Source organism: Triturus cristatus, chromosome 10 (assembly GCF_964204655.1).
Source record: "Triturus cristatus chromosome 10, aTriCri1.1, whole genome shotgun sequence".
Classification (NCBI taxonomy): domain Eukaryota; kingdom Metazoa; phylum Chordata; class Amphibia; order Caudata; family Salamandridae; genus Triturus; species Triturus cristatus.
In genome coordinates, this window is record NC_140593.1 from 257,863,589 (window position 1) to 257,889,532 (window position 25,944).

At 41.9% G+C, this 25,944-nt stretch overlaps 1 protein-coding gene across 1 annotated transcript in view; it reads left to right on the forward strand.

Moving 5' to 3' along the window:
- The window catches only part of ABCB5 (ATP binding cassette subfamily B member 5), an 837,677-nt gene that overhangs the window by 373,027 nt on the left and 438,706 nt on the right, over positions 1 to 25,944 (forward strand). The window contains exons 8-11 of the mRNA XM_085630938.1: positions 182 to 353; positions 8,537 to 8,661; positions 19,692 to 19,869; positions 23,427 to 23,540. Coding sequence (XP_085487064.1) covers positions 182 to 353; positions 8,537 to 8,661; positions 19,692 to 19,869; positions 23,427 to 23,540 — 589 coding nt within the window. The remainder of the gene's footprint in view (positions 1 to 181; positions 354 to 8,536; positions 8,662 to 19,691; positions 19,870 to 23,426; positions 23,541 to 25,944) is intronic.

Consider the following 25,944-nt stretch of genomic DNA (forward strand, 5'->3'; position numbering starts at 1 on the left):
TAACAAGTTTTATTGATTGAGTAGTCAGCAATGTAAAGTGAATCCCAGCATTCCCCCTTTATAATGTTTTAGCATGTTTTAACCTTCTGTATGGAAAAAAGTTAACTTGAATTCTCATTCATTCTCTTCATCTCCCTGTTTTTCTGCTCTCGCTCCCTCTTAACCAATGTTTCTCTCGCAGCGACATCAATACCATTCGTGATGGCCTTGGAGACAAAGTATCCATGTTTGCGCAGTATCTTTCAAATTTTGTGGCAGGGATCGTCATTGGATTTGCATACGGCTGGAAATTAACATTGGTAATTTTATCTATCTGCCCATTACTCGCAGCAACAGCAGCAATTTCGTCTAAAGTAAGTAAAGGCCGATAATGATGAATTTACTTATATTTTTTTTTAAGTTACATTTAAAACGATTTCGATACGGTATTGGGGGCCTGTAGTCTTTAGGACAGGTTAAATGCTGCATTTAAAGCTTGGTTATAAAACACAAGTAAGGAGACTCCTAAAATGTCATGGAAAATTGAATTCCTAAGATTCTTAAGAGTGGGAGAGGGCAATTATGATTTTTAATCCAATCCCACTTTCCAATTACTTTAATGTCTAGATTTGGAATAAAATCTTGCATTGATTTAATGTGCATATTTGTAGTAGACCGATGGAATTGAAAATTATGCAGTGGTTTTTAAAGTTTAGAAACCACTGCATAACACTCGCCCCACATACTCTGCAGTGATTAAAACTTTCAAGCACTGCAGAGTATGTAAGGGTGAAATGAAGTAGGATACAACAGATAGGATAGATCAGAATCTAGGCATATACAATGAAAACAGGATGTACAAGCCTAAGTGGCCCTAAGAAAAATGTAGAGTCTAGAGGATGAACAAACACATCTGGATGCTTGCCAAAATGAGGTCTGCGGGTCTGTTGTTTCCTTTTCAGAAATCTTGTGATTTTCAAATGTAACTTTGTGTCGCCCTGCATTGCACTAGAAATGTCTCTAATTTTGGACAATAGTCCACTGGTCAGTCTTTGGCTGAGCAGTGACTAACTCGGAATAAAAACAACCCCGGACTTCCCCCAATTCACCTAAAGCACCGATAGCTTAGCTACCTCATGCAGATGATGGTTTTGTTGGTGTGTGCCAGGAGAGGTCAGAGGGTGAAGGGAGGGCAAGGAAGGAGGTTAAAGGGGGGTTAAAGGAAGAGGTCAGGAGACTTACTTCAGCAACGTACGCCTCACGGATAATCACCTAATGGCACCCTGGGAGACCGCATCCACGTAATATGGCCCGCAGCACAGCCAACCTCGCTGGCCATCTTTGAAAGTGCACGGTCTAGTCATCACTGCATCATGACTAGGCGGATACAGAGTGCCAGTAGGTGATTATCTGTGAGGTGTGCTTTGATGAAGTAAGTCTCCTGACCTCTTCCTTTACAGCCTTCCTTCCAGAGCATGAATTGAGGCTTTTCAGATGATTTGGAGGTATCGGGCAATCCCCATTTACTTCCCCCACTTTTTTTTACCTGACAGGCAATGTTAACCAGAAACCCTTGTCATTATTAGGCCTGGACGGAAAACTACGCTACGCTCACGGAGTATGTGTAGTTTGCGCAACTAGGCGCTACGCGAATCACACGTAGCACAGTGCAAAAACGCGTAGCGGGCATTTTTTTCTCGCTCGCGGTCCTCAACGTCAAGTTGGCGACCGCGAGCGAGCAAAATCAACTTCCCGGCGAGACTTTTTCCTTGTTCGTGATCGGCAACATCAAGTTTCCGATCGCGAGCGTGGAAAATAAACCTCCCGGCAAGATTCTCAATGCGGGGAGGTTAGGTTTCTCATTGCGAGTGGTCGCGTATACTCGCGACCGCTCGCGATGAGAAACTACCAGTCTACGTTGAGAAAGCTGCCGCTCGAGGACAAATCTACCCGAGCGTCAGAAAATGACCGCTTGCACTGTGTATGATGCCGTTCGCAATGATTGTAAGTGCGGACAAGCATCCGGCACTGTGCAATCATTGCAAACAGCATTTCCCTACCGCACTACGCAGTTCGCGTAGCTACGCGTAGCTACGCGTAGCGTGCGTAGTGCATAGTGCACTTCGCGTAGCTATGCATAGCACAGCTACGCGAACTACGCCCAGGGTTAGTCATTTTTACTATTTTATGTTGAGACTACAAGCCCCTCAACCCCTCCAGACCATGGGGCACATTTCAGCCTTAACAAAAGTATGTGGCATTAACATGTAAATATGTACATGTATTATGTGTTGTAAGTCACATGGTGTCTTTTTCACGTTTTTTCTTATTTTACACTTAATCACGTTTTTCACCAGATATGTGTGCTAAGTGTTTTCCCAAAACGGACGACGACACGAGGTAGCTGATAACTACACCCACTATAGAGGTGAACTTTTAACAGGATATGACGCCGTTTGCATGTAGTGCCTGCCAGCTTGGCTGGTAGGCTAGCGTTTTCTAATTGTCCTTTTTTTATTTCCTACAGATACTATGCATCAATATATAACCGTATGTATTGAAACACTAGTGCACACACATTAGGTGGGCATTTTTCGTTTACCATTTTCAGTTTCCTTATTCACAGGATACTATAGGATTGGTGCTCACAGGGCTGGTCCCTGTACAGTCCTGAAGAAGAGCATTAGGTGACAGCTCGAAACATGTCGACCCAATACTAGAGACACTATACTCGTTATAGTCTGGTTTTCCCCAGTATTAACCCTGTTTTTAAACATGCCAACTAGGAGCAAGAATTAAGTATTAGCCCACTAGTTAGGTATTCTTAACCCACTTTCCTTTTGACTCCACATCACTGCACTACACATTTTTCAAATGAAGTGCTCCTACGTAATTTCGCAGCACGCCTCAATCCGCAACGGATTGAGAGGACCCCTATGATGAAACATGCCACCTACACTAATACAGTGAAAACCCTGTTCTTTTCCATGCTTAGGTTCTTAATTCTGGCACTCAATAAACTAGTCAGCAGAATGCTTCAATGAGATCAACCAATGCGGTAAGGGTTCCTAGCTCTCCCATCACGCCTACGGAAACAGAATGGAAAATATGGTTTACTTGAACCTACCATTATATTTGTGGTGCCACAAGGCACCACCAAAAGGTTTTATGAATCGTAGGTCTTGGGGAACTATATGGACTTTCTGGAACTGTCGAACATGGAAACTAAACCTTTTCATACTGATACTAAGTAGGCCTGGGCAGTGAACTTCGCTCTGTTCGCGGAGTTTGCTGAGTTTTCTGCACTCCACGGAGCTCGCAGAGTGCAGAAAACTCTGCTTTGCAATGTGCAGCAGAGTATTTTCCTGCTCGCGATCGCGAGCGGTAAGTTCACGAGCTGCCGCTCTCGTAGAATTTCTACCCGAGCAGCAGAAATACCAGCACAAACTGCAGTTCGCACTGCACTCCGCCAATCGCGGAAGTTTGCGGAGTTCTTTTGCAACTTTGCGGAGCTCCGCGTAGCAAAACTCCGCCAACTACGCCCAGGCCTAAATTACTAAGAATTTGTACTTCTAACCACCCTCTACTAATAAACACTGGTTTGATCACCTTGGATCATTAGGCTAAGGAAGAACACAACACAGACACTTGAATTGGGAAAGCCAGAATAAAATTCTGGAGAAGCTACACAATGATCAGGATAATTCACAATCACCACGCACGTCCCGGTCAATGGCACGCTATGAGCAAGCATGCTCACTGGACTCATGCAGACTGTTGCTAACATATTCACTTATAGAAGTATACTGCCTGGGATTCTCTGACTAACTCATTGAGGGTCTCTTCCCATGCTGTTACACCACTTTGCAGCCCTCCTTTTGCATGATGCTTCCTCATACAGTCGCTCTTCATTTAGTGTATGCTTTGTTGTCTTCTGATTTGCAATGTAATTATGATTTCTGCTTAGAATGGTTGTCAGTTATTGTTAGACCTTGCTATATACTGTGTTGAGTGACTACAGACCCCTCTTTTCAAATCTATTGCAGCTACACATGCATAGAAATGCATTATGCCTAGCCACCCAATAGTGGCCCTTAATATGCACCGTGTACTGGGAACCAGGTACCAGTTTGCTGTTCAGTCTTGTCTAAGAGTGTCCTGCCAAGTGATACAGGTGGATAGCTCAAAGACCACAGAGTAGTAGCAACTAGATCCTTTCCTTCTTACTTGCTAGTGGAGCCCACTCACCTTTCCTCCCTTTCCTCCTTGTTCCTTCCTCAATTCTTGCACCCTTGTTCTTACTTTCCAGAGCTGGAGAGTGGTATAAAAACTCCACTGCATAGAGGACCCTGCCTGCAAGCACTCACTGAGATTTCTAAGGCTTCCATAATTTTCTAACATTTATATTACAATGCCCAATTTTCTGTCCTGAGGAAGGCCCTCCTTTTTCTATACTCAGGTGTGCACTGGTGTTGAATGGATACCAACTAGCTGAATGCCTGTTCCTGTCACGGACCAGGTAGAGTCCTCCTTTAGTCCGAATATCTGCCCACTGAACATTCTACCAATCAATGTTAGTGGGTTGTCACATCTTATCAAACATAAAATGGCCTCTATGCTCAGAATGCTGATGTCGATTTACTTCAAGAAACCTGTTCATCTGGCCTCAAGTCGGCCAAATTGCAAAGAGATTGGGTGGTTAATACTGCCAGTAGTTGTTGTACAGTTGATTAAAATGGTGCTCCCACCAACTCATTCCTTTACTCTAAATTATGCAGAATAGTTCTCTTTGTTAGTCACTCGCTTCCCCACAAAGTATTCCATACTTAGACTGATGACAAGGGTCACTATGTGTCGATAAACATACATGTCAACAAACACACACTCATTATGGGTTGTATCTATGCACCTATCTAAGAGGCTGTTTCTGGACAAATTGTCTAGGCTGTTACATGGGCTGAATGCATCTGATGCTGCTTGACAACAACCAGAACATTGCTTGCTTTAGACCAATTATTTGACAAAACCAGCCTCGCAGATAGAATAAATGATGACAGGATTTTATTGCAAGACTTAACGATTGGCATTAATTTGATTGATGTCAGGTGCTTAATTCTCCTCCGAGCTAGTCTGCACATTTTGGTCAGGTGAGCATGGCTCTTCATCTATACTAGACTACTTCCTATTACAGGGATCCCTCTTTCCTGAAATTTTTTACTGTAAAATCCTGGGAAGCCAGGTCGCTAGTTATTCTCTAGTATGATTGTAATTGGATGGGCTATGGTGTGTGAATTAAAGTCATGGTGTATACAATGCTGAAAAGAAAACCTAGTAAAATCTCAAGTCCAGGACTATTTATCTAACAGCTTGGGATTAGTGGCCTCTGGAAAAACTACTGTGAGCCTCCGGGAAAGCCACTTGGAGAGGTACTTTGGTGAGGGATGTTGCTCTTGCCAAAAGAGGCCACTAACCTAAGATATTGCATCTGGAACCGAACATAAGGAATTTGACCACAGCACACATGATCCCGCCCACTGAACTGGAGAGAAAATTGTAGACTGCCGAAATTGTCTGGGATAGCCCCACACAACTGAACATACCATCAAAAAGCTCAAATTATAAGCTTTATGAGGAAAAAGAAGAGAAGTCAGGTCGCCTCTTAGCTGCACATTTTAAAACAGAGAAAACCACAAATGGCAATTCCCACTATCAGATCCCCTGGTGGTTCTCTGTTAATATAGACTTTAGTTATTGTGGACAGATTTGCCTCTTCTTAAATGCTCCAACTACAGGCGTATATTCTTCATTAATGTTGGCCTTACTATATTGCCCAATATATTACCCAGCAGGTTCAGTAAAGTTCTCTATTCCCTGGTTCATGCCTCAGGCTTGTTTTAAAAACAGTAGAACATCTATGAACCATATGGCTACCCTGTCACATGTCCTATGGAATATTAAAGATCATCCACCTGAGGTTCTGTCTCTCTCCCTGGATGCAGAGAAGGCATTCTATAGAGTCAAATAATGATACCTTTCCACACATCCAAACCCTAGAGAGAGACGGGTTTGGTCAAGACTGTGGGCTTTATTTAGATTTTAACTGATGGGTTAATCCGTTACAAATGTAACGGATATCCCACCCGCTGTAATATGATCTTCATGGGATATAATGGGATTTTAATATGTCGGACGGGATATCCGTCATGTTTGTGATGGAGTATTCCCCTTTGCCAAGATCTAAATCAGGACCTGTATCTCTAAAATATAGTGACTTTGAGACACTCTTGACCTGCGTCAATGGGAGGGATATTTGGCTGTCCTATTCAGATTAGGTGGGATACTAATTGCTTTTTCTACTGACATTAGAATCACTGTCCTCTACTCTGTGATTAGCATTGACCAGCAAGGGAATTGGCAGTCCGGCAAGCTCTGTTAAGACTTCCTTCTGCAAATGACATCATTCTAGCATTGGGAGACCCCACCAATTCCATTCCCAAAGTCATATCCATTATTCAAATTTTCTCACCATTTTCCAGCTACAGAATTAATTGGGTGAAGTTGGATGCCCTCTCAACATACATACCTACCTGGGATCTAGATGACATGGATACAGAGCTGACTGATTTATTTAGGGATACAGCTCAATAGAGGCTTAGAACTCATGACTAATAACAACTCAAATCCCCTGATAGCCGCTACATCTTCTGTAGTCACAAGGTGGTCAGAATTAAACGCAGCGCTCTGTAGCAGAGTACAATTAGATAAATGTCAATTGCACCCTGGTACAACTATGTTTTTACCATGCTTTTATTAGCGTGAGATACACTACATAGAATTGAGGCAGAAATACAAAGATTAATATAGGGGCCAACGAAATCCAGACTTAAATCTGGAATAGTTTGGGTACGTACCATTCCTGGAGGCTTACGACTACCATGCATGCAACTGTTCTATTAAACACATCACCTGTCTCAGTTGATCCTCTGTTTACCCAAATCAATGCTCGAACCTGCATGAGGTCACACTTTACCGCCACCTTCTCAGCTGACTTAAACAGACCATGCCCAAACACGGTGAAACACTGTGATCGCCTTTGAACATTAGCCCAATAACATACTGCATGCAGTTGACCAAGACACAATGTCATAGACTCCTCCGCATAGACCCTAACATATATACCTTCTATCACCTCTGGGGAAATAAAACTTTCTCTTAGAGCGCGAGTTATAGTTACTTGAGGTAACTGTAACTGGTGAATTTATGTGCTTTTTAGTGTTTAAAATGTTACATTGTTATGGAATATTTCACCTAAATATAACGTTACTTTAGCCTTTTATTTTTTTTGGACAATTTCTAGTGTTTTTGCCACCAATCCCCTGCATGTAGCCAAAGCCAAGCTGCACACGGCATTCAGCCATGTGAAGTGGCGTGATTGGACACAAAGCTTGGCCTGTGTCCGGGCTCTGCGTGCAACCCCTGTATGCAGTCAACTCCATGCTGTGCATGGCCTTTGGCCGTGTGCAGCAGGGGGTTAGCCACACAAGGTACTGTGACTAGCCCCCCCAAAGACAGCCAATTCAGTGCCTCACACAGCTCTCCTCACCCAAGCCTTATTAAGCCCCTCGGACCCCATCTCTCGGGGCTGAGAAATAAAGGGAGAGGAGCGAGTTGCACCCCCTGAGCCTAAATGCACCTGAGGACTCCAACACCCAGGACTGAAATATACTTAACAGGAACGGGGGCTGTGCGTCCCCCTCTCTCATGCTTTATATGCTCCCGAGACCTCATCCCGAGGGTCCGTCGTTTTTTTTTTTTTTTTTTACAGCCCCTCCCCTCCCTTAGCCTACTTTGATCTTGGGGACCACAATCCCCTGGGCCGTATCTATTTCAAAGGGGATTTTGACTACTAAGTCTCTCTCTGGGCCTATTATGGGCCCGGCAACCCCATCACCCAGGGCCCTCATTATTTTTAGGTGAGTGCCCCGGTGCACACCCAGGGCATCCGCCATGCACAATGATGGGGGACCCAGGGTCCTACTGCCCAATCCGGCTTCCGCATGCAGTGGGAGCTATAATTACTTCTGCCCGTAGGGAGCAGCTATTTATGTTGCTCCCTCCGACTGGAGCAATACCTTGATCTTTTTCCCTGTCTGCATCAATGTTATATATTATTTATGTATTTGTTTGTTTGTGGTTGAACTCTTTTTATTGATGTTTCAAAGGATAGTAAAGACATTTGTGCACAAATTACCAAGGTTTTGGTATGACACAGGCATTATGTAGGTGACGGTTTCAGAGAGCACCTAAATACAATGTTAATGTGAGCCTCTCTGTGTACATCAAAGTGTGGTCCGTGTAGTCGCCAATGTACCGCCCCTACTTTCTTCTTCTCCCAAGTGCAAAAGGCAAAACCCTCCCTCAACCGTGTTCACCATTCAGAGGAGCTCTAAAGGACTGAAAATAAGAGAAGGGAAGGAAAGACTTCCCAGAAGACATCCTGAGATGAGGAGTGAGAGAGTTTATTTTAACCTAATTTCATACATGCCTTCTTTTACAGCTCCTAGGATCAATATCCGCTAAGGAAATATCTGCGTCTGCAAAATCAGGAGCTGTGGCAGAAGAAGTTCTGTCTTCAGTGAGGACTGTTGTTGCCTTTAATGGCCAGAAAAAAGCATTGGCAAGGTAAGCTTTATATTTCAAATCATATCTACAGTATTTGAGAAAATGTGGAATGTACTCCTGTACTCTACACTTTCAAATCAATTGTTTCAAGGCGCTTGTAAGTGATAGTGTTTGAACAGACTTTTCAAGCAGTATAAATCAGAATGGTAACACTCTACATACCTTTGTAAAACAAAAAATAAAATGATAACAAATCAAATATGCTGTATTTATAGTTAAACTATTTTATATTTTGCCACTTTCTATATCAACAGGGTCCAATCTCTCCAGGGATTTATCTTATAATGTGCTATGAAATGCTGTTCGGAGGTAGGCAGCTGGGAGCTGTTCTCCAGCTCGCACATGACCCAGTGGCTTAAAGAATACAAAATCAAACCATACAGTATACAAAACCGGCACCTTTAAACACAATTAATTGACGGTCTCCTGCCAATAGAGGAATTACCAACGTAACCAATAACCAGGTGTGAACCTCGATAACTATACAAAAGCCATGAGTGCTACATGGGCCAGAACATATTTAAGTTTATTTATACATTAAGAAATACTTTAAATTACACGAAACAAATACGCTCATGTCATTATACGCTATTAGCCTTGAATACATTGGCAAACATTAATAACTAAGCATTGACAAACTACGCGAGTTTGACTTGCATTTTCAGTTCATATACCAGATTTAGTGACTTTGAAAATGTTTGTAAGAAAGCATTTGTCCGATTACCAAAGCATGCATATGCTAATGCTACAATGATGATGCATTCTGTAGCCCGGTATGTTATCCCTTGTAGCCTTAGCTTGTCTTTATGCACTTCTTTTTCTGGCACTTTAAAATTCAGATTAAAGTGTGTTCTGGTTCTTACTGTATATCTAATCCTATTATAAATGCAACCCTAAGAGTAAACTTACAATTTGCAAAGCACTCAGCAAGAAAGTGAAATGAGATAATAACCCAAGGGGCAGATTTAGGAGTTTTGTGAGGCAGGGCAGTGCAGCAAAGTCACCTTGCTATGCTGCCCTGCATCACAGGAAAAGGGCACAAATGTGCCGTATTTATCCAATATGGCGCATTCCTGTCCTTTTCCCTTGCCCCGTTTTGGCAGCAGCACAGGTTGGTGCAAGGGTGCTTGTGTTGTAGTCAGGATTGTTTTTGTGCAGAAAAGGAAGGGTGGGGCCAGTTTTTCAGCAGTGGCGACTGGTTTTGTTACAGGGGACTGGTGCTGCAATATCGACCCCAGTATCAAAGGCAGCAGTGCACACAAGCGCAACCCCCCCTCCCCAGGGGGGGCTGGTCTGACTAAATTGCCAGGGCTGCTTTGGGTTCCCAATCCGTCCATGCTTTCTGCACAAAATAAATCCTGAGAAACTTTTTCAGAATGCAGCACACTTTAGAAATAGAAAAAAAATGAGGAGAAATAAAGATTTTTCTTTGCTATGCCTCTCGTGGGGAGGCATATCTTTTTAGCACATTCCCCGTTTTATCAGGTTTGGTAAATCTGAAAATGTGCCAAAATCGAAGGGATGTACCTGGGAACACCCATGGAACTCCTGCCATGTGCAGAATAATGCAACACATCGATTTGCACTGCTTTGCGTTTCTCACATTTTTGAAGTCATTCAAAGCCACGCAAAGTGGCTTTGCATGGCTTCAGAAAAATTACTTTTGGTTTGCGTCACATTTGCGCCACATTGCACGGCACAAGAGTGATGCAAACCAGATAATAAATATGGCCCCGAGAGCCTCTGAACATCTCATATACAATAAGGGGTAGTGTTAAGGTGAGAGAACAGCATCTTACCATGAGCAAACGTTCCTCTACCATGGCTGGGGTTATTTATGCCCAAAATAGGCCACAATCTCCATGATATTTTGTCTCAATTATGTGGCATGAAATTTTGCCTCAATTATATAGCGGTGTTGCTGCTATGCACTGCCATCTCTGCAAGGAGCTGGACTACTTTAAAAACCTTTGTTCTCTCAGTTGCACCACCTTACCAAATGTTCACAAACTGCAGAATTTAACCAGCACTGATGGGGAGACTGCAACCCCTTGCAGTGCATCTCAAAAGGTGTGAGGCTTTAAATGCACTGCACAGCACCGCTGCATTACCCATTGTCCCAATCCTTCACTCCTTCAACTCCTTTTTATGTGTACTGAGTATGGACTAACTCATATGGTGAATTATATATAGTCAAAAATAGATATCAAGGTAACCTACGCATTTCTGAAATGGGCACAAGATACGCAGTATAGAACCAGTGATTATTTGTACATATCTGAATTTGTGGGTACCCATAAGAGCATATGATTTAGAGGGTATCTTTCAAAATGTTTTCTTTCTTACACACTGGCTTACATATGGAAGGCAAAAATGCAGCAATATTCAATTGGTAATACCACATATCCTACTTTTCTTTGCTTCCACATGTCTTCTAATAAAATTGGTACCTCACTTGTGCAGGTCGGCCAGTGCCTGCAACAGGAAACGGCCCAAAATGCAACATGGATACATCGTATTTTTCCAATCCAAACTGACCCGTTTTTTGCAGCTGTGGATGTTTGGACCTAGCTCAGCCTGCATCTAAAGAAGCATAGCAAACCTGTACATTTTTGTAAAGTAGACACCCAGGGGATTCCAGGACGGGGTGACTTGTATGGCTCTCACCAGGGTGTTTTATCCAGAATCCCTTGCAAACCACAAACATTGACAACAACAAAAATCTTCACATTTCTGTGATGGAAAGTCCTGGAATCTGTGGAGAGCCACAAACTTTCATCCACCTAGCATTCCCTTATGTCTTCCAATAAAATTGGTACCTCACTTATATGGGTAGGCCTCGTGCCCGAGACAGGAACTGGCCCAAAACGCAACATGGACAAATCAAATTTTTCCCCTCAAACTGACCCGTTTTTGGGGAAGTGAATAGCTGTAGATTTTGAGCACTAACTCAGGCAGCACCTAGAGAAACCTTCATATATATTCACTGAAAAAAGCATAGGTTACAATGACATTATAGTTAGGCAATATAATTTAAAGAGCCCTTAGAAATTCACTGAAAAAAAACAAAGGTTACAGAGACATTATAGTCAGGCTCATATTTCACTTGTACAAAACCATTGAAATTCAGCAGTTATAGTTACCTGAGCTAACTACACTCCTTAAATGCACTGCTTATGACCTAACATATTACATCACTCATGACATGGTAAGTGACATCACTGATAACATCTCAAATTACACCTCTCATTACTGATATCCAGTGATTGTGTTTTCTAAAACTTACTGAGTGTTAAATATATGTAGTAAGGTAAATAGCTGAAGGAGTGTCTGTATGGGAGAGTCAGTGGGTGTGTATGTGGTGTATAGAAGAGTGAGTTGGTATGTGAGAGACTGTATACATGAGTGAGTTTGTGTATGAGTAAGTGAGAGGCTGTATGAGTATTTATATGGGTGAGAAAGTAGGTGAAAAGTGGCTGTAAAAGTGAATAAGAGGATGAATGAGTAGCTGTATGTTTGTGTGCGGGTATGTCAGCTGTTGAAAATGTTGAATGTGAGACTGAATGAGTGGGTGAATGGTGGCTATGGGGGTACCTAAGTGTCTATATTGGTGAGTAACAGGATACATGAGTTGTCCAGGTACATGAATGGAGATGAAACTGGGTGTATTGGTGATAAACAGGGTGCTTGAATAAATTTATGGGTGAGTGAATGGGTGTGTGAGTGCTGTTTTGGTGAGTTACTGTGAATGAGAATGTATGACTGCTTGTCTTAGAAACTATATACGTGAGTGAATACACATGTTAGTATATGTATGGAAAAGTGTGTTTGCGTTTACATGTGAGAGCAAATTTATGAATGAGTGAGTGGCTATATGAGTGACTGTATAGGTGAGAGAGTTAGTGTGTGAGTAGGTGTATGGCTGACTCAGTGTGTCAGTTGTTGTATAGGTGGATGTGTGAGTATGTAAGTGTTTGCATCTCTATATGTCTTGATGTGTGAGTACCTTTATTGTTCAGTGGGTCAGTGCATTAGTGTCTGTTTATGTGAGTTACTGGTTTGGTTACTGTGTGCATGGGTGTGTTTATGTGTGAGTGCCTTGATTCAATCAATCAATCATGCGTTTGTTAAGTGCTACTACTCACCCGTAAGGGTCTCAAGGCACTGGGGGAGGGGGTTACACAGGTTCCAGTCCATCAAGGATGGGGTCTGTAGAAGAACCAGGTTTTGAGGTTTCTTGTGAAGATGGGGAGAGATGTCTGTCTGAAGTGGAGTGGGAGGGCGTTCCAGGCTCTGGCCGTGAGGAAGGAGAAGGAGCGGCCGCCTGATCTGGTCTTTCTGGTGCGGGGGACAACAGTGTAGGAGAGCTGGACTGATCGTAGGCTCCTTTGGGGTGCGTGGAATTTGAGTCTGCTGTTCAGGTATGCTGGTCCGGAATCGTGGAGGGCCTTGTGAGCGTGGGTGAGCATCTTGAAGTTGACTCTAGCTTCGATGGGGAGCCAGTGGAGTGTGCGCAGGTGCTGGGAGATGTGGCAGTGTCTTGGCAGGTTGAGGACCAGTCTTTTGGCGGCGTTCTGGATGTTCTGTAGCTTGAGTGTGAGGTTTTTGTTTATTCGGGCGTAGAGTGCGTTGCCGTAGTCGAGTCTGCTGGTGACCAGGGAGTGAGTGACGGTCTTTCTATGTTCAAGGGGGATCCATTTGAAGGTCTTACGTAGGAGGCGGAGGGTGTGGAAGCAGGAGGATGAGACGGCATTGATCTGGTGGTCCATTTTGAGTTCGGACTCCAGGATGATTCCCAGGTTGTGTGCGTGGTCCGTGGAGGTGGGCGGACTTTCGAGAGCGTGGGGCCACCAGGTGTCATTCCAGGCATCGGAGTGTGGGCCCATGATGAGTACTTCTGTTTTGTTGGTGTTTAGTTAAAAGGCAGCTGTTTTTCATCCATTTGGAGACGGCTTCCCTGCCTTCTCGAAAGTTGTGTCTGGCGGTGTTGGGTTCGTTGGATAGGGAGAGGATGAGTTGGGTGTCATCTGTGTATGACACTATATTGAGTCCATAGGTTCTGACAATGGGGGAGAGCGGAGCCATGTAGACGTTGAAGAGCGTAGGGCTGGAAGATGACCCCTGGGGGACTCCACAGGTCGTTGGTGTAGGGTCGGAGAGGAAAGGGGGGAGTCTGACCCGCTGCATTCTGCCTGTGAGGAAGGAGCAGATCCAGTCTAGGGCCTTGTCTTGAATTCCTGCATGGTGGAGTCTGCGTACTAGGGTATGGTGAGAGACTGTGTCGGATGCCGCTGAGAGGTCCAGGAGGTTGAGGGCTGCTGTTTCTCCTTTGTCCATTAAGGTGCAGATGCCGTCTGTTGAGGCAAGGAGGGCGGTTTCCGTGCTGTGGCTTTTTCTGAAGCCGGATTGGGATTGATCAATCAGTAGGTGTGTGAGTGTTTCTATGGGCCTGTGAATGGTTAAGTCAGTGGTTGTGTGATACTGTATGGGATGTTGTATATGGATGTAAGTGGATGTGTAAGTGGTTCACTTGATGATGTCATTAGTGATGTAATTTGAGATGCTATCAGTGGTATTATCAGGGATGTCGTTTGAGATGTCATGAGTGATGTCTCTGACCATGTCATGAGTGATGTAATATGTGCGGTCATAAGCAGTGCATTGCAGGCATGATTTAAAGTTAGCTCAGGTAACTATAACTGCTGAATTTCTCTGGTTTTGTAGAAGTCAAATGTGAGCCTGACTGTAATGATGTCCCTGTAACCTTAGTCTTTATCAGTGAATTTCTAAGGGTTGTTTAAATTATATTTCCGAACTATAATGTCCCTGTAACCTTTGGGTTTTTTTTCACTGTATATGTGTATATATATATATATTTGATTTTGTTGAATTATGATGTACTAATGATTTACTGAAGTGCAGCATATATGTTGATTTAGCCTATATGTAATTAGGGTACTGTACCCTGGATTGACTCCGAATGCATGTCCAATGGCCACCTCAGAAAAAAAGGATGGTATTATACATATGAGCTTGCTAGTAATTGCGTGATGTAGAAATGGAATTAATAGTGTTAATCTTTGGAAAGTGTGATTATTCATATTCTGGAAGCTAAACTAGGTGATCCTCCATTACAAGGAAAAAACAACCATGGTTATACATACACGCACAATGATTGATTATATATACTGTTGATTCCTGTATTTACATTTTTGATTTATGTCAATTTCTGTGAAGTAGAAACTAAAATTTATAGACTGGTAGTTTGTACATGTTAAAAGTTTTAAAGTCTTTTCACCTTTTTCATTGTGATCGTGCCCTGTGTGACATGTTTTAAAACACACAGATACAGGCCCACAGTCTGAAAGGCACTGAAAAAAATAAAGGTGAAAGTGATACTATGATTAGGTGTGGTAATACTATGTTGGCTTACATTAACAAATAACTAGGAATTCACAGAAAGAATAGTTAAAGTGACATTTTTGAAAGGCCTTGTGATACTATAAACAGTATTTTTTTTAAACAAAAAAAACACTGTCATACTACAGTTTTGTTTATTGAACTAACTATAACTTGCACATTCGCCATGCACTGCTTATAACCTCACATATTCCATCACTCATTTCATATTGAATGACATCATTGAAAAAAGCAGATGGAAGAGCTTTGAGGTCAAAAAGAGGAAATTGCTACTGTATGTATGGCACTTTATTTCTATTTAAAGAGAAAAAAGAAAAAAGAAAAATACTTTTCACGCTCAAATTCAGAAAATTCTCCTTTAGATAAGAATTAAATCCCAAAATGTAATTTCAATTTAATTTTCTGGTCTCTTGCATTAGAAGAACTGTTGTTTGTGTTCAGATTTGTTATTTAGCATTAAACAATTAACAGCTCATTCCATTATAGTAAAAATTCAACGTGGAATGTTTGACTGCCCTCTTGAAGGAACTGACTCTCTCGTTGGGAAGATGCTAGTTGCATTGTGAAGATGCCTCTCATACTCATGCCAATTCGTTGCTTAAGTGCACCTTTGGTTACAAACTCTTCCCAAACTGGAGTATCGCTAAGTAGAATGGTTTACTGGTGTAATCTTGGTACCTGCACATACATTTTGTACAGGGCCGGACTGGCTAACGGGCGTTTTGGTGTGCTGCCAAGCTGGGGGCTGATTCCGTTGACGGGGACCTGTGTGTGCTTAAAACCATTCGTTTTGCTTTGTTTATTCAGGAGCAAACGCAGGTCCCCATCAACGAAATCAGCTCCCACCGCAGTGAAATCAGCCCCAGCTCGGCAGCACACCAAAACGCCCGGTAGTCAGTCTGGCCCTGATTTTGTACCACAAAATCACAAAAATAATGCATATCACGCCATGCTTTTAAAATTACGCCCATGCATACTCACAAGCTGAAGACCAGCTTGCCTGGTGGCAGCTGGATTTTGCCATCTTGAAACAGGTGTACCAGGCTAATTTTACAGAAAAGCAAAGGTTCTGTGCTGCAAAATTAGATGCGGGCTGTGAGAAAGTAATTAAAGATTGCTGGTAGAGTTTCACTAATCACTGGCTAGTTCACAGGCTAAATCTGGCACCTCCACTGCCACATCCTCAGACCATTTGTGGACCTTGGAAGAATACTTCTAAAGAACAAGGACCTGATGAAAAAAGACTCTTGACTCCTGATGGAAGAAGAGGACTCACACAAGAACTCAAAGACTCAATTGCTCCTAACTACTGTTGACACCCATGGACTGAAATGTATCTCCAAGGGCCAAGTGGATGGCCTTCTATTTTTCTAATTGAAGGACATAAAAAGTTGATCATAGAGGGGCCCAGCTAACTGCTGAATACCGGACCCTGCATGTGACCTAGCTGCAGAGAAACCTGGTGCCTAGCATGACTGACAAAAACAAACTTTCTCATACCTTTGAAAAAGCCGAGACTTGGGGCCTGATTCCAAGTTTGGTGGAAAGACACCACTGTCGCTTTTCGGTGGTCTTCCCGCCCGCTGCCTTGGTGGTTCGACCCAATGATTATGATCCCTGTGGGAACTTGGCTACAAGACCAACGCTGGACGGTCACCACCTCTGAGATGCCTGCCACTGCATCTATGGTGGGAAAGCCAGAGACAGGACTTGAAGGCAGTCCAACCAAGGTTCATGTCATCTGGATTATGATCTGACCTTCCACCAAGCTGTTCATGGCAGCATTCCGCCATTCAAAAGTCATCTGAAAAGCACAGAAAAGAGGTGAAAGCTCTCATTTTTAGGGGGGTTCCACTTCAGAATCTGTGTCGGATGCCATTGTCCAGATCCATCCTGTTCTGCTGATACTAGATTGCGATGCTCTGCAGCCCCGTTGTCACAGATGCAAAGATAGGTTTCACTGTCCCTTCTCCTTTACAGTTCATTGTAACAGTTTGTTATATTTAAGATGCAACAAAACATACATTACACATGACCTACATGTACATTATGACACATACACAATATATTTATGTGTGTTTCAGCTATACACGTTTACTTATCTATCTCTGCAGCAGTGAAACATCACTCTTTCGGGACACCACCTCCAAGAGACTGTCAGCCAATCTGAAACATCATAATATGGCTGGTGGGAGACCGGAAAGCCAATAGTCTTCTTGGAACCACTGCCACGGTGGTACAGTGGTGAGACAGACAAACTTGTGATTAGGCCCTTAGAAATGTTTTTGATCTTTGGAGAATAGGGGGAAAGTAAGTGAGGCTGCATTTTTAAAAGGTAAGAAAATCAGGTTCATCCCACTCAGTGCTTATTATGTTGTGCTGTAAACTGGTTCAGTGGGACCACACTTTGCTGGCACCTGGCGTTGTGGAGCCTTGCCTTCCTATACCTTCTAGCCTGGTCCCACTGGAGGATTTCAACTTTAAAAAAATGACTATGTTTGAATGCTAAACTTTGAATTGGGACGAGGTGGCAAATATATCTGACCCGCAGAGCAGCTTTACTGGCTATGCAATCCACGTTTATTCTACTCTGAGCTTTTGACTTTTTTATTAGCTCAACAATGATGTATCTGACTTTAAAGCTTCCTCACTAGCACAGGCTTGGATTTTGAAAACAGGAAGATTTTGTCTTCCATAAAAAAACTGCTACCGAAGGTAAACTCATTGATTGGTATGACCCGCTTGGGGTATCTGAGCTCTATTGCTGTCAGTCTGAAATTGTACCTGTGAGATTACAAGGCATCCTTTAGGGGATACTTGGAAATCCATATGAATAGGTTTTTTCTTCATTGCAAAGGCATTTTTCCATGTTGTGCCATTGTGCTGCATTTAAACTGCATCCCAACCAGAGCACAGCGATGTTCCCAGTAGAACAACATGTTTTTCATATTTGTTGGTGGTGTGAATTAGGGGTGGGTGATACATTCTGCTCCGCCGGTGGAGTTCACAGAGTCTTGCCCACTATGTGTGATGATGAGACAAATGCAGAGTTCTAGCAAAACTCCTCCAACCGCCGTGGGGTGGAGTTTTATCTCTCACGCAGCTCGCCAACTGTAAGTTATTTATGCAAGTGCGAAAAGGCATCTCGTAGTTTGATTTTTGGGTGCTAAGAGGGCACCAGGTGAGATTTTGCCAACGTAGGCAGTCTCAGGCAGTCCCGACCATTCGCAGTGAAAAAGCTGACGCTCGAGTATAAAATCTGCTCGAACTGCAGCATAACCAAATCGAGAAGCAGCGCTCTTTGGCACGCCGTGTGGTGCCATTTGCGCTGATTTTTCAGCATGGAACAAACTCCCAGAGCGAAAAATCAGCATGAGCAGCGCAACGTGCTGATTTCTGCTCATGTGTGGAACTCTGCAGAATCTCGCATTGTTTTCATGTAACTGTGGAATTCTACGAAGGGAAACTCCATGAAATTCCATGGAGTGAAACTCAATGAGTTCTGCCCACCCCTGGTGTAAATACACACTGCATCCCACACATGCCATTTAACTTTCCTGCCATAGGTGCACTTCAAAGACTATTTCTCGTGAACTAATGAGGAAGTTAAATAGTGCAAGTAGGGAGTTTCAAAGTACAACACATGTTTTAGAGGTGAAGCTATGATTTAGTAATGATAAAGTGCACAAAGTCCTAAAACCAACAAAAAAGAGTCAAAAAAATGGCATACATTCTGGAGGAATATTGCAGAAAAGGTTATTTGCTAAAACTAACAATATACACATTTTAAAAACTGTTTTCATTAGAAAGCGTGTGTAATAAGGATATTTTGTTAAATGCAATTTTGTTTTTGCCTACATTTAATTTACTTTGATGATGATATCTTGAGACATGCCAGAAGTATCCATTACCACTTCTAGAATACAGATAACATCCACACATTGAGCACAGGTGATATCCTAAAGGACTGGTCCCTCAATTGCATGGAGGCAACACCAAATGAGGGCAAAAAATTGGCTCTGCAGCCACACCATATTATGGACTCAGGGCCCAATGAGGGCAACCCCTTCAAGAGAGGCAAATGGTGTCCTATTAATGCAGAAGGGTGTAGTTACTCACTGAACTCGCCTACAGCAGGATCTCTGTTCTCCTTTAAAATGTAGGCTGGGTACTGCCTACAATGTGAAAGACAGAGCAACTGCTTCAAAGAGCCAATTCACTTTCCACTAATGTGCTGCCAGCAGGACTATTGTGAGTTTGTGCCTGCCCTGGGGCATACGTTATTTCTAATGAAGCCATTACTGATCAGTGTGTTCCAGCAAAAATGTTCACGAAGAAGTTTGAAATACCTTTTTGACATACTTTTGAGTCTAGATTTCCTAAGGGTTGCATTACTTTGCCTTTTAAGTGGTAATAAACAACACTTTCTTTGTATCACTTTTAACCATGCAAGAACTCTTGCAAAATATTAGCAAATAACTCCGTTGGATTCTAAAGGAAGCATCTTTTATACTTATCATGAACAAAGGAAGGCATGCACTTTTGTATAATAATCTATTAATTTGAGCATGTGATGTTCTAACTCAATCATCATCATTTTCCTTTCACAGTTATGAAGTCAATTTATGTGCTGCAAAAAAATTTGCCATGAGGAAAGCACTTGCTACTTATTTGTCAATGGGAATCTCTCAGTTGCTTACATTGGCAACCTATGGACTTGGAATATGGTATGGAACAAAATTAACCGTCGATGAAAAAGATATCTATACAATTGGCAGAGTGGACATGGTATGTACCACAACATATTATGGTGTTTTGCTGTATAATAGAGAAATTAAAATATTTAAAATTGCACTAGGAGCAAGATTATATTACTTGATAAAATGTGTTTAAATCATAACATAAATATAAATGTGGGTATGGAGAAAGGCCTGTGTATTCTCTTGTTAAATAACAGAATCAGAATATGTTAGACCTTTCAGACTTATGATGGTCTTACCCCAATTTTTTGCCTACTTATCTCCACATTTTGCTGTATCTTTTTGTTCACCTTAGGACTCTGATCACTTCACCACTGCTAACCAGTGATAAAGTGCACATGCTTCTCCCATAAAAACGCTGACTTTGGTGGATAGCTGATTGGCATAATTAGGTTAAATGTAAGTCCCTTGCAAAGTGGCATATCATAGTCTCAGACTTATTATCTAAATGCTACTAGTTAGCCTACAGCACTGATTGTCCCTCCCACACAAGTAGCTTTTCAAACCTATCTCAAACCTGCAATTTCAGGGCCTGTGTGTGCAGTTTAAACTCACCTTTTATTACACATAAGCTACCCCTAAGGTAGGCCATAGGTCTCCCTAAGGGCAGGGTGCTGTGTAGCTAAAAGGTAGGACATGTACTCTTACATTTTACACGTACCGATAGTGACAAACAGCTAAATTAGTTTCTCACTACTGTGAGGCCTACTCCTCTCATAGGCTAGTATTGGGAATTCCTTAAAACACTGTTAAGTTATAATTCCTGATAAGAAAGGAGTCACATCATGTCTCATATCTTTAGAATGGTAAATATAAATCCTCTGTAATGGTAAAGTTGAGTCAACCGTTCAGTCAACATGAACGTTGGATTTACCTTGGTCTTGCGTGACCTCAAGTAACCTTTTAGTGCTATTGACTTCTAAGCACTATTTTTGGTTTATTCTTTAAACATTCATAACTCCGGTTCTACTTATTGCTTTTTTGTAATTTTGGTCTTAATTTTCTCATAAAAATATTCTCTATTTTGTCTAAATCTGTATGGACTCTTTTTGTGATGTTTTCATTGTGTTACAGTGTGTGTGTGTGTGTGTGTTGCACAAATACTTTACACTTTGTTTCATTAGATAAACCTGATTGCTCTGTGCCAAGGAACCAGAGAAAGGGTGCAAGTTATCTTTTAGTGTGTATCTAGCATACACAGACTAGGATTGTGGTACCTAATTGGACAGGGTGTATACCCATGTCAACTAGAGACCCAAATTCTAACAGCATATATCTAAATATATTTAAGCATATACATTTGTTTGATTTTAATGTCTACTTTCCATTACAATTAGGGTGGGTGATATATTATGTTCCCCTGATTAAGTTTTCTGAGTTTTGCCCACTCCACATTATGCTTGTAATGCAGAGTTCTGGCAAAACCTTGTCAACTGCCGAGTGGAGGAGTTTTTTCTTGCGAACGGCTCACCAGCGTTAAGTTGGAGCATGAGCGAAAGTATGCTTCCTGTAGTGCAATTTTCAAGCACAAGGACGCCACCCGGTGAGATTTTCGCAAGAGCGGCTGGTCGCAGGCAGGTGTGACTGTTCATGGTGAGAAAGCTGCAGCTCGAGTCAAAAATCGACTCGAGCGACACCAAGAAAGCAATGCCCTCTGGTGCACCACGCCGTGCCATTCGTGCTGATTTTGCAGTGCAGAACAAGCTCCTGGTGCTAAAAATCAGCACAAAGTGCCAATTCTCCCTGCTCATGTAACTCTACGGAATCACACAGAGTTTTTATGTAACTCAGCAGAATTCCATGGACTTCCTTTTTAATGAGCGCACACAACCTTTAGCCTAATCCTTGATGGCTTAAATTACTTTAATTCACAGAAATGTATATTGTTTAAAGAAATGCCTTGTAATTGATATGAAGCATCGAAGTATCACTGTATGAATAAATCCTCGCCACAAGTTTCAAGACATCGTTCTTGGACTTTTTCTACGTACCAAGGTATGTTTCATTGGATACTGGCATAATTTATCATATCACCACCAGTGCGTGTTCTAGGCACTCACGTACTTCATTGTTTAACTCTAGGTGATTACCGACACAGCACTTTCACCCCACACAATCAGTTAGAATCCTAATTTTCAGGTATGATTCTTTGGCATTCGTGTTTCCTTGATCATGGTTCAGCCTGGTTGAGCTCAGACTAACTAGCCCCCCCTTTCCTTTATTAATTAAGAGTCCCATCTCTCCCGCCTACCTCATGAACAGCATGGTGCCTTGAATTCCTGTTATCAGAATCCATTAATACATATGGTTTGGGTGAGTTTATCTGCACATCTGACCAGTTTTCTTTTACCAGTAATCTGTGTAACACATTCTCATTTGAATTATTTTCCCTCTAGGCTGTCTGACCTCCTGTTCCCCTGTCCTGAAGAAGACCCGCCATGACATTATCTTACCTTTGCGTTTGGTTTGTTAGGGTCGAAACGTCAACGAATACATCTGTCCAATCATCTTTAGATCTTGTTGGCCTTGAATCATTAAGCAATTCTTTTGCTTGGACTTGAGATACTGGAAACATATATTGTTTGGACTTGTAAAATGTCTTCCTTTTTCATGAAAAATCTCTTCACGTCCATGTACATACACAGTCAACATTCTTCACCTGGGCTCTTTATTCACTGTAAATGTATGTCATTTGAGTCGTTCCTCCTTTTGAATAATTAGTCAGCCCTTATTTGTAGTTTACATTGATATCACAAATATTTTGAATTGTAAAGAAATGTTCTTACCCAACAGAACCAATTGTTGCTATACTAAAGAGGGCTAGATGTTGTGGGGTATTTTTGTATTAGTGCTTATTATTAAATTGACTATTTTCCAAATGTATTGTGGCTACCTAATTTTTTTAAGTCACATTCAATTATTGGATTTATTGATGAACTTGGCTTCTGACACCAACTAACTTTTTTGTTTCTTTAATGATTGATTTGGCATTCAACTAAATCTATAAAATAACAATTGGAAGAAGCCTATTTGTGCACATATTTCCTTAATGGTCTTGATTGATAATTTGAGCCAGGATAAATGCAGCACACATAGAAAGAGGAAAAAACAAGGTGAAATAAAGATATTTCTTCTTGTTACATCACTCCGGGGGAGGTGTATCTTTTTGGTGCATCCCCAGGTTGCTAGGTATGGTAAATCTGGAAATGCATCAACTGCCATGGGAGTTGCTTGGGAACACCCATGCAATGCCCATAGAACACCACCTTTGCGGAGAGTAATGCAGTGCAGCGATTTGCGCTGAGTTGCCTTACTCCAGATATTTTAAGCTATTCAAGTCAAAGCAAAGTGGATTTGCGTTGCTTCAAAAATATGGTTATCGTTTATATCGCTCCTGGACCACATTGTGTGGTGCAAGAGCCACCCAGACTGGGTCATAATAAGGTCCTTAATGTGCAACTGCATTCACCCTAGAGCTCATTGTTTATCTAGGAGTTAATTGAAGTATTGTTATTTTGATGCATACATTGTTTTGCCAAAATGTAAATTTTTTGTTTACTAACTGATTTTGCTTTTCTTTTACAGATTTTCCTCGCAGTGACAATGGGTTCATTCACGTTTGGGCAAAGTGCCCCAAATGTTCAAAGTGTTGCCAGTGCTCGTGTGGCCGCATATGAAATTTATAGGATTATCCAAAAGGTGGGAAGTCAAATATGTTACTCATTGTTTTCACAATACTGTTTGTGATGGTATCACAATTTGTATTGTATGTGCCCACATAAGAAATCACACAAGCTTAACAAATGCTATTTTCTATCTAAAGGAGTAAACAATAGATAAGAAAAACAAATACATTATCTGTTGCCATATTCCCCATACCAGCCGCGGTCGGTAGTAGGAGTAACTGCAGGGCGGTGACGTGGGGAGGGGGAGGGGCAGGGTGGGGGGTAGTAAACTATGGATTACGGAGGTTTACAGGTAAGTTAACATATAAATAATAAAACAAATTTTGTTGCGTGCACTGCATCCCCAAATGCGATGCAGTGCACGCAACGAAATTTGTTTTATTAATTTATATGTTAACTTACCTGTAAACCTCCGTAATCCATAGTTTACTACCCCCCACCCTGCCCCTCCCCCTCCCCACGTCACTGCCCTGCAGTTACTTCTACTACCAACCGCGGCTGCCCCATACGCTGTTTCTCTCACGGCAGCTACCCCTTAGTTAATTTGTTTATTAAATTTGAAAGTCATGTAAATGGCCTTTCTTTTTGGCCATTGCAAAAAGTTTTTTTTAAACTTTGGGGCATATCAGCAAGGGCCTGTGAAAATGATCACTTTGCGCTTTTAGTGCGAGGATAATTATCGCAGGCTAATGCTCGAAGGAGATAGCATGCTGTCAGCAACGCTTATCTCCCAAGCGACAGGAATCCATGCGTTAGCTGGAAAACAGTGTGAATATCGCTGGAAATCCAGCGATAATCGCACTGCGACCAGCGATACCTTGCTGATAAGGCAGGGTGGTTGTAGTCATGTAATCCACCTCCCATTGGATTACATGGCTAAATAAGATTACAAGCAGGCATAAGGAAAGTAGCGATAACTGTGGTTAGCTGTACTTTTCTAATCGCTCTGCTTGTTTGCGTGCAGCTTGATAATTGGAGAAATGTCGCTTAGCGACGTTTCGTCAGTCATTTTGGCACGGAACGCTCACTTTGCATCTTATTAGAGATGCAAAGCTGGGCGTTGTTGTAAGGGGCGCTAAATCAGCAAAACACAAAATAGCGTGTCTTTGCTGATAAGGCGATGAAATTATCGCCGCTTTTCACCCGAAAACGGACGCAAAAGCGGCGATAATTTCATATCGCCGCCTTGTTAATATGCCCCCCGAGGCGGCAGCGATAATATATTAAATTTCCACAACACTACTCATTTATTACTCTCTGGGGATCTCAGGTGCAAACAATGTCATAGTCTATGTAGTGATTTTAAAAACAGCTCAACACACACGGAGTCTGTGTTTATTTAGAAACCACGAACACAACACAACAATCCAACAGAGTCTGTGTTAATTTAAAAACTACATCAACGCACATTCAAATCGTGAACCATTCTAGCAAAAGACCTCCAGTAAGTACTTTAACTACCTCTCCTAGTCGACTACTGAAGGTTATGGAGGACATGAGCATACCTCAACACTCAGTCATCCTTAATATTTACAAGCAAAACTGGAAGCTAGCACAGACTGCTGTGGGCTGCAGTGCAAATCTAATTGTTGATAGTCAATCACTTTCAGAATTTAGAGTTACCTTCATCGCTGAAAATCGTTGCAAAAATCCCAGAGTGGAGTTTTTAGTTTTTTGCCTTCTTATTTGATATACATTTGTAAGGTGAGGCTATATGCACATAAAATTGTATTTTCAACAGTCACTTATTAGGGATTGTAATTAGTCTTACTTCCGCTAGTCGGTACTGTTGAGCCTTCACCTCGAAGCTGTTTATTTTATTTCGCCTGATAGATATGTTGTTTCACAAGAAGCTTTGCACAGAGTAGCTCAGTGACTGTGAATGTTCCTTCTCACCTTCAGAGACACGCAGAGAACAATTGTCTGCTATTTTTTTGCACCAGAAAGCTAATTTAGGGGCATATTATCAAGCACGGCGTTAACATAATCGTCGCTTTAGCTGCAGAAAACTGCCGCTAAAGCTGCGATAATGGGCTTGATAATATGCCGCAGAGAATTCCAATAGAAGCCCGTGTTCACACCAGATCATGGGCTTCTATGGGAATTCTCCAGGGCATATTATCAAGCCCATTATCGATAATTTTAACGCCGTTTCTTGATAATATGCCCCTGAATACCGTAGTGCTATATTACTATAGAATGTGCATTATAAATGATAATGCCATTGTAATACAAAAACCCTCAAATCAGTTCAATTTGAAAGTTTCATTTATCTTTGCCAATACGTGTTTTTTAATAACACCGCACTCCCTATCTTTCCTGCAATACATTATTCAATTGACATATGCATTCACTTTCGTTTATCTAAAGTACATTTGCTGACCATTAAAACCTCCTATTACTTGCTGTGTTGGCAT